The sequence below is a fragment of the Tachysurus fulvidraco genome, chromosome 13, assembly GCF_022655615.1.
Source record: "Tachysurus fulvidraco isolate hzauxx_2018 chromosome 13, HZAU_PFXX_2.0, whole genome shotgun sequence".
NCBI lineage: Eukaryota > Metazoa > Chordata > Actinopteri > Siluriformes > Bagridae > Tachysurus > Tachysurus fulvidraco.
In genome coordinates, this window is record NC_062530.1 from 26,066,598 (window position 1) to 26,081,597 (window position 15,000).

Consider the following 15,000-nt stretch of genomic DNA (forward strand, 5'->3'; position numbering starts at 1 on the left):
TACAATTTGTATGTGATTGCTATTTGCACATAAGCCCTTCTAAAGCTACAATCTGTCACATTATTGATGTAGTGGTCTACAAACAGGATTTCCCATAATGCCTGGCTGGAGACAGAGAAGCCCCCTTTTACCTTCAGTCATTTTCCTATTTAAAAAAAAATTATGTTTTTACCTGAAATACAGCATTTTCCTGTAAGCATGCTGTCTAGCACTTGGCCCTCAAAGTGCAGTGTGTGTTTCTGTGTGTAAATATCATTATTAGATCGGTGTGTGTGTGTGTGTGTGTGTGTGTGTGTGTGTGTGTGTGTGTGTGTGTGTGTGTTTATGCACTCGAGTGAAAACCGAAGGGATTACTCAGCTCAGATCTGATGATGTGTGTTCTCTTACAGCTTCTATAGTCACAGCCCTGACAGTCGAGTTTAATGTAATTACAGTTCAATTATATGCAATTAAATAGAATGAAGAGCTTAATTGAGATGCAAGCACTTGTTTAAGCATTTGTGTGTGTGTGTGTGTGTGTGTGTGTGTGTGTGTGTGTGTGTGTGTGTGTGTGTGTGTGTGTGTGTGTGTGTAAGAGAGAGAGAGAGAGAGTCCAAATGTGACTCCAAATCAATACACAATTCAATATAAAATGATTCAATATGAAATCTCATTGTGAGGTGGATGAAGTGTCACTGACAGTGAGAGACCTTTTACTGACTTACAGCTTGACGTGGGTTGTTCATGCTAATTATAATGCAAGTCTAGGGTAGAAGGGCAACATGGAAGAGTAGGGTGGATGTGTAGAGAGTGGTAATATAAAGGGGTAGAGTGAAAGGCTAGAGTGGTGGGTAAAGTGGAGGGTTATTGTGATTGTGTAGACTGGAGGGGCAGAGGGAAGAGTTAGACTGGAGGGGCAGAGTGAAAGGGTTGGGTAAAGGGTTAGAGTGGAAGGGTTGGGTAAAGGGTTAGAGTTGAGGGGGTAGAGTGGAGGTGGTAGAGTGATGGGTTAGAGTTAAAGGGGTAGAATGAAGGGTTAGAGTGAAGGGTTAGAGTGAAGGGTTAGAGTGGAGGGTTAGAGTTAAGGGGTAGAGTGAAGGGTTAGAGTTAAGGGGTAAAGTGAAGGGTTAGAGTTGAGGGGCAGAGTGAAATGAGGTGAAGTGTAGGGTCGGGGTAGGGTGGTAGAATGGGGTATAGACCATTTTTATCTAGACTATAATATACAGTGTACTGTGTTTACTGTCATTCTTTGAGTCAGATGCAGTGGCTCATACTCACTTCCTCTTTTTTTAAATACCTGTCACATCACTCAGAGCTTCTGTTTTATATTCTCTCTCTCTCTCTCTCTCTCTCTCTCTCTCTCTCTCTCTCTCTCTCTCTCTCTCTCTCTGTCTCTCTCTCTGTCTGTCTGTCTGTCCCTGCACTGAATTGCTGCTTTTTTCTCTGTGATGTGTCTGCAGGCTGCAGACACCAGCATTTCTCTCCCATTATTTTTGTGTTGCAGTCACCATATTTTTGTCACCATGTTTTAAAGTCTATTTAATTTACACTTTAACTTAATGTACAACTGTAGAAAGATCTAGAAGCAGAGAGAAAAGTAAAGAGACGTTATAACAGGTTTAGACCGGACGACTGTCGAAAGATTGTCAGCTGAACGGAGTATCAGAGACGTGAGATGTAAAGTGTACAGTACATGATGGAGGAGTCTCTCTGTCTTTATCCTGTCTGTCTGTACTGTAATTACAGCTTTCACTTCACAAAGACTCTCCATTTCATCCAATTTACAGCAGGAGCTCAGGAATAAACAGAGCAGAGCAGTGTTTATAGATTCATGGTGGAGAGTCGATAGCGGGTCCGTTCTCGCCGACGACTCGGAAAGACACGGAGAAAACGAGAGATAACGAGAGCGGGGAGGATGAGTGGCAGCAACAGAAAGGAAGGAAGAGCAGAAACTGGATCAGGTGATGGATCAGATTTACTCGATAAGAGAGAATGAGCTGAGAGAGAGAGAGAGAGAGAGAGAGAGAGAGAGAGAGAGAGAGAGAGAGAGAGAGAGAGAGAGAGAGATCCTGTTTCCCATAATGCATTTATTCTACAATAGAGTTTCTCTCTGTATCAGTAGCTACAGATGGAGCGTGGTTTAGTATCAGTAGCTAAAGATGGGGGTGTGGTTTAGTATCAGTAGCTACAGATGGGGGTGTGGTTTAGTATCAGTAGCTACAGATGGGGGTGTGGTTTAGTATCAGTAGCTACAGATGGGGGTGTGGTTTAGTATCAGTAGCTAAAGATGGGGGTGTGGTTTAGTATCAGTAGCTACAGATGGGGGCGTGGTTTAGTATCAGTAGCTACAGATGGGGGTGTGGTTTAGTATCAGTAGCTAAAGATGGGGGTGTGGTTTAGTATCAGTAGCTACAGATGGGGGTGTGGTTTAGTATCAGTAGCTACAGATGGGGGTGTGGTTTAGTATCAGTAGCTACAGATGGGGGTGTGGTTTAGTATCAGTAGCTACAGATGGGGGTGTGGTTTAGTATCAGTAGCTACAGATGGAGGAACTTGGGGACTGATATGGAACCTTATGTGTATATGGATGCTCAAAAACTCATTTGTAAACAGTGGTGCTTGTTGTATTCTGTGTGCGTCTGTGTGTCTGTGTGCATTAACAGAGAAACTGACCTGGTCCCTGCTGGAGCACCATGTCTGATAGATCCTGTAGGTGGATGAAGAGGACCAAACCTCCAGCACCAAACAGAAGAACAAACCAGAAGGAACAGGAAAGCTTCGGCCGAGACCCCCGACGTGACCCCCGTCTCCCTCTCACCGCCTCCAGCACTTTACAGTCCGCCCACAGCATCTCTATACACAACAGAAAATGAAAGAGGGAGAGAGAGAGAGCGAAAGAGAGAGAGGTTGGTAAAGAGACAAAAGACTCCACAGTAGCTTTGATTAGCCAAGGACCATCTAAGTAGACGTCTGATTGATTTTTAAAGCAACCAATTACAGTTTGTTTTGATTAGTGCCACATTTAGGACCATGGAAATGTAAAGTCACTACCAGAAAAAAACAGAACATCTATTTAAGAAAGTCGTATTAATAAAAGTCTGATCCACACGGGCACTCATTGTCACAGCTGTAGCGTATACAGCTTCATCCATAGGGCAAGTAAAACGTCATGACGGCTTTCACACATCTCCTGGAAATCCTGTAGAATTCAGCCTGGGGTTAGGATCATGCTCCGAAACACCTGAAGTATTTCCAGTTTTGTGTGCCACATGCATCGGATGGCATAAAAAGGTCTACTACTATTCAGCATGAAACACACTGGAGTCAGTGAATCCCTCATTGATCCCTCGTCTGCAACCTAAATACACCACCAGTGTTCCTGAGAGATTTAGTGCACGTGGGAAACTGTAGCTCCTCAGGAAGAGTAAAGCGATCAGTGCTGCTTCGTTCACACGGTAGAGCCGAGTGTGTGATTTACTGTAGCATCTACAGAGACACGGTAAAGACACATCCTACTGTATTTACACACAGCGGCGTGAAACGGAGAGAATCCGTTCGTCACCTTGAATAAATAAAGCCTTTCATACAGAGATAATTATTATTTTCGCAGCGGTTAAGTGCGCTCGGCTCTGCTCGAGCTCCTCGGGGTCCCTTCGCCATCTCGTCCTCTGCTGTTTCTCCTGAATGTTAAAGACACTGAGTTTGTTCCTTCTGTAATCCAGCACCAAGATCCCGATATTCCCTGCTGTTATTCTTCCACAATATTAAACCCACCTCACGTCCCGTTTCTACACGTCGTCTTCTAGCACCGTGTAAACGTGACGTGTTCGGTACCGTACGTGCTGCTGCTTATCGTATTCAAGCTCACGGGCTTTAATCGCCGAATCGTTTTCTTTCTTTCACATTTCATTTAATAAAATAAACGGAGTCGCTTTGTGACATCCTGCTGCTGTGCTGTGATGTCGCTAATCTGTCTCCTGTTTAAACAGAACGCAGATCGATAGAAAGGCGTGTTAAGGAGCGGACGGTCGGTCGGCTAACGACCTACAGAACGTTTGATAGACAGAAGACCCATTAATCAGAAACGACTGAGCGATCATTGTCTTTATTTCACAGGTCTGAGATCAAAATGTTGAAGGTTGCAGATCTGTGTGATTTTAGCATCCCATGTCTTTATTAGCATTTAACTGATCTGGATTTATGATTAGGGGGAACGGTGGCTCAGTGGTTAGCACGTTCGCCTCACACCTCCAGGGTTGGGGGTTCGATTCCCGCCTCTGCCTCGTGTGTGTGGAGTTTGCATGTTCTCCCCGTGCCTCGGGGGTTTCCTCCGGGTACTCCGGTTTCCTCCCCCGGTCCAAAGACATGCATGGTAGCTTGATTGGCCTCTCTGGAAAATTGTGTGTGAGTGAATGAGAGTGTGTGTGTGTGCCCTGTGATGGGTTGGCACTCCGTCCAGGGGGTATCCTGCCTTGATGCCCGATGACACCTGAGACACCTGACACCTTGGCTCCCCGTGACCCAAGAAGCGGTAGAAAATGACTGAATGAATGAATGGATTTACGACTAAATAAGAAATGCTTGTGCACCACAATGGACTCATTTCTAACAAAGAGCGACAGATTAGGGGTGAAAAAGGGCAACTTTTTTATTGCTGAGCTTTTTTGAGCTAGTTTCTGTAAACTCTGTACAACAATGCACAATGTACAGAATGAGCACAGCTCTTGTTTCATTGTGCACCAAGTTAAGTTTCAATAACTGTACGTTTATAATTTGCCATGCTTCACTCAAATAAAAATGGTAAGAGAAACCAGATTTGGACCAGAGAGCAGATTTTGGAAAGGTTGTGTTAATGACTGTACCGGTTCCTGTCGTCTCCATCGGTATTTCCACTCTCACATGTACAGTACAGGGACACCATAAACACACGAGACAGAGATCAGAACATCAACAAGTGCACATGGCCTGAAGCACAACCATGAACAAACTCTCACAGCTGGAAGGAAATTAGTGTCACTTTCCACCTCGATTGTTCCCAGCTGGCAGCTGATCACAGGGGCAATAAAAAGACTGCTGATAGGAGAAGAGCAGAGGAACAGGAACTGTATGAAACGGAACACTAACCCTCGTTCTGTGTATCGGCTTCACTGCCTGATCTGTGGGAGTCAGGAACTTCCTGCATCAAGGGTCTGCGCTAACTCGGGTACCAGGTAAACTTTTTAGGGTGCTGAATTCTACACCTGAACCAGGAGTCCGTGATGCCGTACATACACGGCATCAGCAGTGGTGGAATCAGAAGTCAGATGGCAAGATGAGGCTTGCAAGACAAAAAGGGATGATAGATGAATCAGTAGATATTATCGGCACCTCGGAGCTCCAGGTTTGAATCTGAGCTTAGGTGGCTATCTATGCATAGTTTCTGTCCATGTTCTCTTCATGTCCTTGTTGGGCTACTCCCAACGCAGGTGGACTAGATACACCAAATTAAAGTTATTAATTAGAGTGTTGAAGTGGTAGCTCAGTGGTTTAAATGTTGGACAACCGATTGGAGTTGTTGTGAGCTCCAAGTCTACCATTGCAAATCTGAAAACTCTGGATAAAAATGCCAGAAACGCTCCAAAGATTCCCCTCTAACTGGTGTCTCATCAGGGGTTTGTTACCCCACCTATATATCCACCACAACCCTGATGAGGATCCGTCAGGATGAAGCTGTTATTTTTCCTCACTGCAGATCTCCAGCCTAAAATACAGCCCTGACATTCAGTAAAGCTTTTACCATGCGTTCGATATCCGTGTTCGATATCTCTCTGTAGTGTAGCATTTCTCACCCCCATGCTCTGGCAGCTGGAATAATTTAACAGAATAATTTAAGAGAAAAAAATGAATATGTGGTTTGTATGTATTTTTCTGACCACGCATCAATTCACTGAATCAAAGCAGCCATCAGGAAGATCCCTGAACAATGGGAAAGGTTTCAAGGCTCGCTTTCTATCAGCGATGTTCATACTGATCATCAGTATATTAAAGTAAAAGGTGCAGTTTTATTGATCCAAAGCTATAAAGAAATGCCCTGGATCAGAGGGAGAGAGAGAACCGGTCGCTCTGTAGCCACGTATTTAGGGGCTTTTTACACCTGGTCACTTCCTGTGTTTTCTGTGATCCGATAGCTATCCGATGGTCTAAATGTCCTCCGAAACGTTTTGGAGACGGATATAAATCCGATGGTTCGAACCCCTTCAGGAGGAGGTCTGGGAAGCGTTTCAGCTACTAATACAACACACGAAGTGACCGGGTGTAAAAAGACCCTCAGTGACGTGTTGGTTTGCTCGACTGAGTGTGTTTCAGTGCTAATGTTAAAGCATCTCAAGGCTGAAGGTTCAGACAGCTTCCATGGCTATATTACTCCCATTAAGACCAATCCCATAATATTCCATCATTTAAAAGCCCCGTGTGTAATCAGACTAATTGTTAATAGGAATCTATAACAGCAAATTAGATTCACACATCTATCTATCTATCTATCTATCTATCTATCTATCTATCTATCTATCTATCTATCTATCTATCTATCTATCTATCTATCTATCTATCTATCTATCTCACACACACACATCTATCTATCTATCTCTTTCACACACACACATCTATCTATCTATCTATCTATCTATCTATCTATCTATCTATCTATCTATCTATCTATCTATCTATCTATCTATCTATCTATCTATCTATCTATCTCACACACACACACATCTATCTATCTATCTCTTTCACACACACACACATCTATCTATCTATCTATCTATCTATCTATCTATCTATCTATCTATCTATCTATCTATCTATCTATCTATCTATCTATCTATCTATCTATCTATCTCTCTCACACACACACATCTATCTATCTATCTCTCTATCTCACACACACACACACACACACACACACACACACACACACATCTATCTATCTCTCTCTCACACACACACACACATCTATCTATCTCTCTCTAACACACACACATCTATCTCTCTCTCTCTCTCTCTCTCACACACACACATCTAAAAGCCAGTATTCAGCCCACTGATTGATCTAAGCTAGTTTCCTGGAGCAGCAATAATGAAAAGACGTGTAAGTGAAGCGTCCTCTCTATCTGTGTTTCATTAGCACACAGTAAAGCTTCTCTACACTCTCATTAACACACACTCTCTATACCGAGAGATCTGCCATGGCTGAGCGTCTCCGTATGCGTCCGGCGGACAAATCGAGGGTAGATCTCCTGCTAAAAGTATATCAGCACCTTTTATCTTTAACTTATGAATCCGGTCCAGATATGAACAAAGATCTTGCTAGAAGGTGCCGTTATGATTCTTCTTAAACAAATAAAGATCACAGAACCGTGTTGAAGGTGATGGAAGGTGGAATCCTTTACATCCTGTTAGTCTGCTACGTCCAGACAGCGCAGTGTCTCAAAAGGCTCCTTGGGTTTGTGGATGAGAAAGGGATGACATATTTACCAGAAAAGCAAAAATACTGGTGTGAATGATTTTCTGAATCTTAATGCAGCCTCTCTCTCTCTCTCTTTCTCTCTCTCTCCGTCTGAGTTTTCCTCCTACTGTAACACATACCCAGGCGTACTCTGACAGAACAAATTGATCCTTCTCACTGCACACAGCTAACAAGTCACACCAGCACTTGTGTGTTTCGCTGTGTGCGGCAGTTCGGGTGGTGCTTGGCACAAATAGATCCAGAAGCAGATGTGTTCTTCTAACTCTGTGATCACTAATGAGAACCAAGCATGTGTGTCCAAAATATTGCCTATGCTTACAGTGTATTCATTTTCTTAACAGATTTAAACCATGTTGGTCGTGTATCGAGCAGTCCTTTTCTCATTTCTCACCCCAGTGTGGAGAAAGGACAGCTTTTTGTGTCAGACCGACTGCTACGGTTACGTCAAGGTGCCGACTCAGCTGCTGACTACACCGTTAAATTCAGGACCCTGGCCACACAGAGTGGCTGGAACAATGCGACGCTGCGGGACATCTCCTGGGAAGGACTTACCACCATGCTGCAGGCAGAAATGGCTTGTGAAAAGAAGGACATGGAGCTGTCTCAGTTCATCACGGTCGCTATCTGGCTGAGCCAATCGCCACCCGAGTGCCTGCCACCCGAGTGCCTGCCAGAACATCCTCTCTGCTATCTGGCGCCCTCCAGCTGCAGGGTCATTAAAACCTTTGTCAATTCCTGCACCGTCTGTGCTCAGACCAGGACCCCTATGGCAACTGCATGAAGGGCTGTTGGTACTACAGCTGATACCCCAATGCCAGTGGTCACACATCATACTGAACTCCTCATCATACATCACTGCCCTCCCTTATGCACACAGCTACACTGCCATCAAGGTGGCCTACAAGATTGTGCCACCCTGTGCTCTCCCAACCGCCATGGAAATGATCAAGTTACTCTTTGACCAGGTTTTCCATAAATATATCCTATCAGTGGACATTGTGTATGATTGGGGACCATATGGGTTTACCTCATGGGTATGGTGGGCATTCTGTGAAAATATAAGGCTCACCATATGTCTGTTATGTGATAGGGAAAACTTTCTGAGGTGATCTTTATAAAGAAGATCCCTGGATCGACTACCATGTGTTCAGGGCAAAACACAGTAACCATCTGCTTCACTGCTGCATTCGAACACGAGTCTGCACCAAATCGGACCTGAGAAGTGAGAAGAAGAGATAACTAGAGCAGGAGTTCCCAAACTTTTCAGACCGCGACCCCCCAGTATTAGACCACTGATGATCCATGCCCCCCCCTCCCCGGAACAATTATAACTTCATGTATAATTGTATTGTTATTGTAGATGTATTCAGAAAAAACGCCTAACGTGATGGATGGGCGCTGTGCGTGGAGCAAAGCAGGTCCACTCTAGGTTCGATTTTGGAGCTCGCCACCAGCAGATCATCTTCAACGTTAAGCCGTGACCTGTGTTTATTCTTAATGTAAGTCAGCGCGGAGAATGTCTTTTCGCATAAATACGTTGAGTCAGATTGCATCAGTAAATCCGACACGGCTTTCGACAACTGTAGATATTCCAGCGCGACTGAAACCCAGAAATAATCCAGCGTCTTGCCGTCAAATGCCGGCCTCAGGGTTCGATCGGTTGAAAGTTCTATCAGCGCATTTTCCGTATCTGACGCAAGATGATTTGCCGTGGTTACGTTGAATGGTGACCTTATCCAGTCGTATTGGTCGGGAGCTTAAAGTTTCTGGGGGGCATGGTGGCTTAGTGGCTTAGTGGTTAGCAAGTTCGCCTCACACCTTCGGGGTCGGGTGTTCGATTCCCGCCTCCGCCTTGTGTGTGTGGAGTTTGCATGTTCTCCCCGTGCCTTGGGGGTTTCCTCCGGGTACTCCGGTTTCCTCCCCCGGTCCAAAGACATGCATGGTAGGTTGATTGGCATCTCTGGAAAATTGTCCGTAGTGTGTGAGTGTGTGAGTGAATGAGAGTGTGTGAGTGAATGAGAGTGTGTGTGTGTGCCCTGCGATGGGTTGGCACTCTGTCCAGGGTGTATCCTGCCTCGATGCCCGATGACGCCTGAGATAGGTACAGGCTCCCTGTGACCCGAGAAGTTCGGATAAGCGGTAGAAAATGAATGAATGAAATAAAGTTTCTGGAAATCATCTCACGACCCCCAAACCCCTACTCCGCACCCCCCCCCCCCCTCGGGTTGAATCACAATGCTCACGTAAGCCTGGAGCTGAATTTGGATAAATGAGGCAGTAAGACGCAGTAGCACGCAGCCATGCTCCACTTCCCCCGAATACTAATGTCATGCTGTGTTTGTGTTTCAGTTATTCCACCTTGCCGAATTTCATGTCCCTTTTGTTATCGCTTGCCGTTTCACCCGAGCCTCTTCGAGCTGTTTATTAGCTCAGTGGCTCCCTGCCATTGCAGCTCCCTTGTTGCTTGTCCTTGTCTGCGCTTTTGTTTATTTTTTTACGCTTTGAATTTTCTTAGTTGTTGTTTTTTTATGTGATAAGTGGTAAGTGCACAAATTAGTAAACCTCACACATGGGTTACGGAGATAAACCTATTGTTACAGTGTTAAAACATTATTCTAATGCAGTGGTCCCCAACCTTTTTTTCGCCGCGGACCGGTCAATGTTTGACCATTTTACCATTTCATTTATTCATTTCATTTGATCATAACATTTATCATTTTAAATGAATAATTTTAATGTAATTGTATTTAAACATGCCTTTTTAACTCACTACAGCTCTAAACCAATGAGAACCCTGAGCTTGTTTCTTAGGAGACAATGACACCCGAAGTGTGTCGCTTATGTCCAGTTTATTCCGTTGTTTTGTTTCGGTTGCCGTCACTGCAGAAATCCCCGCTTCACACAGACAGCATGTCGGAAATGGCGATAGGGATGTAAGTGCTGTGGTGACAATCTCAGGGTATTCCGCCATGACTTTAATCCAGAACACCGGCAGAGTTTCTAACTTTCTAACGACGTCTGTTTCGTGCTCATTTTTGCTAATTTGTGGGTTAAATTTGAGCAAACACAATATACACGTACACCAAGCACTGTTAAACATGACAAAGTACCGGTGAACAGAGAGAAGAGCGACACACACCTTCTGTCTCCACCAAAGCTACAACACCACTGCCGCTCGCAGCCGCTCAGCTCCAGACGTCACCTAAACCCGGCCCGATATCATGATATTTTGCGCATGCGCGGTATCGGTGCGGCTTTAGGTGACGTCTCTCAGCTCCCGGTTAACCTCTCGTCCATGGAAAGTCACACAAACCCGAGAGAAATACACCACAGTAAATAAAATGGAAATAATTTAATGTTCCTTACTCCTTAGGCGGCCCGGTACCATTTGGTCCACGGACCGGTACCTTTCCGGGGCCCGGGGGTTGGGGACCACTGTTCTAATGGACTCACTCCAAAATCAAGCCTTGATCAAGGCTCTTTTAATTCGGCCTATCACTTTCACTGCATACACGTGTAAAAATCACTGCTCATCGATTCGGTTTCCGATATTCTTTGTCGAGTGCAATATTTTATCAGCGAATTGAAGGAAGTAAAAGAGTATAAAATGTCCTGTGATGAACTCTCAGGTGATGCTCCTGCTCCTGATGCAGAACGATGCTGCATGTCTTGTCTTCAGCGTCCTCACACGATTGTATTTCCTCTACTACCTTACTACCTACCTTTCCTCTGCCTACCTTTAGCTGCTCACAGTTTTTTTCTGTATAAAGTTCCCTTCTAGCTTTAAGAATCGCTCGAGTAAACCCTCCGTCGCTACGGTGACAGTAGTGGAGCTGCAAATGATAGGTTTGTACTCTACTGCCTTGTATGTAAAGCTACGAGCACGGCGTCTCGTCCTCGTCCGCACACGGAATGAGACTTCTTCATTAAAATGACAGGCTTGTTGCTGTAATCCTGCGGTGCTTAACTGCTCTCTTCACAGGATGAATACTTGGCTAAACAATGCGAGTTCCTGTCTGCTTCAGAGAACTGCAGGTGGCACATGGAGAGGGACGAGTGGGAGCAAAAGGAGGGGTTTAAATTACAGCTCACAGAACTGAAGCCAATCCCATCATGCACCAGCTCCACCAATGCAGCGCTGCTGGCAGGACTGCACCTGAATGGGATCAGTTAGCAAAGCGCTCACTCAGAGAGAGAGAGAGAGAGAGTGAGTGAGAGAGAGAGAGAGAGAGAGAGAGAGAGAGAGAGAGAGACTGATTACCACAGAGAGAGAGAGATCATCACAGAGAAAAGAGAGAGAGCGAGAGAAGAGAAGAGAGAGGAGAGATCATCACAAGAGAGAGAGAGAGATTCATCAAAACATTATAGAGATAGATATATATATGAGAGGATAGAGAGAGAGAGAGAGAGAGATGCTGCTTCTTTTTAAACACTGACCTCAGAACAGCCATGAACCCATTACAAGCTTCTGAAATATTGATGTAAAATCACACAGGAGTCGCCGTCCTTCACCCCGCAGCTACCACAAGGGTGCTTTGAAGCACTCAAACAAAACACACAAACACACACACACACACACACACACACACACACACACACACACAAACACACTCACACACACACACACATGACACATACACACACACACACACACACACACACACACACAGGCACAGACAAATCAGTAGTCTGAACAAACAGGACAAGAGGATTTCGTGTTCGAGCGTGATACATATGATCACCGGTGAGGTTTTCTGTAAGGTGATCATTAATGGAAGGAGTCTCCAGTGCCAGCAGGTTGAAACAGTCAGGAAAATTTCCACTCATGTTTTTTTACACTAAATTATTTGCTTACTGACACCAAACCGTATCAATATCAGACGTGTGGTCTGTGTCCGTGACGTGACTAAAACTTTACAGAAGCTTTGTACACTAGATTTGTGAGATTGTGTGTAACATACCAGCTTTCTATCATGTTCTTAAACTGATGACAGTATTCATTATTCATTATGAGTTTACCAAAGCAGTAGCCTTTCATTTCACTAAACCTTTCACTCCGACATCACCATGGAAACCAGTGCGCTTCCCTAAACACCACAACACGGTAATGTAACATGATTAGATGTTTGTTATCCTCAGAGAGATGAAGATTATAGAGATTTATAGTGATTTACACTGAAGATATTCACTCGTTTTTCTACAACACACACACACACACACACACACACACTTCTGAAGCAGACCGAAAGCCTGGTTCCAGAGACAAAGCGCTTTAACACAACACTCTGGATCGAGCGACACAAAACACCGGCGGAATAATCAGTGTGGGTCGTGCGGTTATAGACAAATAATCAGTGAAGCGTTGTGATGAAGTGAGTTTACTGTAATCACACTGAAGCTGATTATTATTTTCTTTTTCATGTATTAAAGAACGATACACAGAGTTTTTTATCTATTTAAAGGTCCACAGAACCTCAGCTCCTGCTCTCACTTGTATTCTAGCAGCTACAACTAACAGATATATGAAGATGTTTATTTTACGTTACAGCGTTACCTCGAACCGCAGACGCCGAAGTCTTCTGTAATAAATATTTAATAAACATCTCCTTACTTAAAGATTCAGCAGAGCAACATTTTACAACCTGTTTACTTGATATAAAGTTGAATCTAATCTAATCTAATCTGTTGTAAGGATTAAATGAAACGATCTGAATCATCTGCTCTACGAGTCCCCGTGAACGAGACGCTGTAACCGGGAAACTCGGCGCTAGAAGACGAATCAACACCAATCGGATGAGAGAATTCTGTGATGTAAATGGCAGCGATTCGTGTTGACGCTACGTGGCGTCTGATGTTCAGATGGAGATTAAAAGTCCTGCAGAGGAGAAGATGAGAAACAGAGAAAGCGGCGGATGATTTTTTTCCTCCCTGTTTTTCAGCCACAGCGCCGTCTGTTCCCTCGAACCGCTGTAGCGTTCCTACGTTCACTGACCTTGTACCTCTGCAGTCAGGTCTGAACCCCTCCCTCTGTCACGTGTCGAAACTGAGTGTAAACGCCGCGTCTCTCACTCCTTCTGCCGTCATTTCATTAGCTTTAATGGACAGAAATACACTTGTGTATCAGCTCAATCAGCCTGGAGAGATAAAAGCAGAGTTCTGTTCCTGTTCAGAGCTCAGATTTATTTCTTTAAACTGATAGAGAGAGAAAGCTCTTGAGGAATCAGTGCCATTTTGTGTTGTTAACTCTAAACGGTCTTCATCGCACCACAAATGTCTTTTGTGCTCTATAATAAGGAGCGCGTTTGGGGATTTGACTCCATCCGATGGATTCTCCACACTCACGTCTCTACTGAATTGTCGCAGCGTTCTCTCTATAATCCTCTCTGTGTACGGCTTCACGGCGTAATTCTGCAGTTTAACGGAACCCGACGGATCGGTAAGACGCTTTGGCACCCGACCTAAAGCTACGAAGACTTTTCGATCTTCGCTGCAGTGCTGAGATGCTACAACACAGATACCTCACACTGGACTGTGTTCAGACTCGGAGTCTAAACGTTTTGTTAATATTCACTTACGGTGGTGTAAAAAAGTGTTGGCACCCCTTCCTGATTTTTTATTTTTTTGTATGTTCGTCAACTTTAATGTTTCAGATCATTAAACAAATGTAAATATTAGTCAAAGATAACACGAGTAAACACAACATGCAGTTTTTAAATGAAGGTTTTTATTATTAATGGAAAACAAAATCCAAACCTACATGGCCCTGTGTGAAAAAGTGTTTGCCCCCCTGTTAAAACAAAACATAATTTAACTGTGGTTTATCACACCTGAGTTCCATTTCTCTATCCACACCCAGGCCTGATTACTGCCAAACCTGATCACAATCATGAAATCACTTACTATAAATAGGACCTGACTGACAAAGTGAAATAGACCAAAAGATCCTCAAAAGTTCAGGAACAAATGAGAAAGAAAGTACAGTATTTTCCGCACTATAAGGCGCACCTAAAATCCTTGAATTTTCTCAAAAATCGGCCGTGCACCTAATAATCCGGTGCGCCTTACAGTGTGTGCACTGAGTTCCAAAAATCTGTAAAAATGTTATGTGACTTTAGTAAGCGCTCCACTTGATTGACTGTCGGACCATTTCCCGCTGCCACGGGGACGTAATACATACACTACGTACGCTGGCAGCGATAAACCAATCAGAGAACATTACGTAATACGTACAGTACGTATGCTTACCTTCGCCACGCCTCCGGTAGGTACAGTATAACTACCGGTATGTTGCAAAACAACATTTGTTTCTTCCTAACCATTATGCGCTCCACACTCCAGTCCAGTAGGTGGCGGTAAATGCACCTTAAGTCGGTTTGCCATCCGCCAATAAAAATCAGATGCTTACGAGGCACAATACAAACTTCAGGCTATCAGTTACGCGGTTGTAAACAGGAATAGAGCAGCTGAAAGTATTCAACATCAATGTATCTATGGTTCGGAAGTGGAGGAAGCAA

The 15,000-nt window shown here is 44.2% G+C and overlaps 1 protein-coding gene and 1 long non-coding RNA gene across 2 annotated transcripts in view; one reads left to right on the forward strand and one right to left on the reverse strand.

Moving 5' to 3' along the window:
* The window catches only part of LOC113652642 (carbohydrate sulfotransferase 8-like), a 79,639-nt gene that overhangs the window by 43,898 nt on the left and 20,741 nt on the right, over positions 1–15,000 (reverse strand). The window contains exon 2 of the mRNA XM_047822684.1: positions 2,653–2,832. Within this exon, the coding sequence (XP_047678640.1) occupies positions 2,653–2,830 (178 nt within the window). The 5' untranslated portion in view covers positions 2,831–2,832. The remainder of the gene's footprint in view (positions 1–2,652; positions 2,833–15,000) is intronic.
* Positions 1,811–7,963, forward strand: LOC125146234. The gene is made up of 3 exons (XR_007144743.1): positions 1,811–1,940; positions 2,643–2,885; positions 7,828–7,963. It is a non-coding gene; the product is annotated as an uncharacterized LOC125146234 (long non-coding RNA).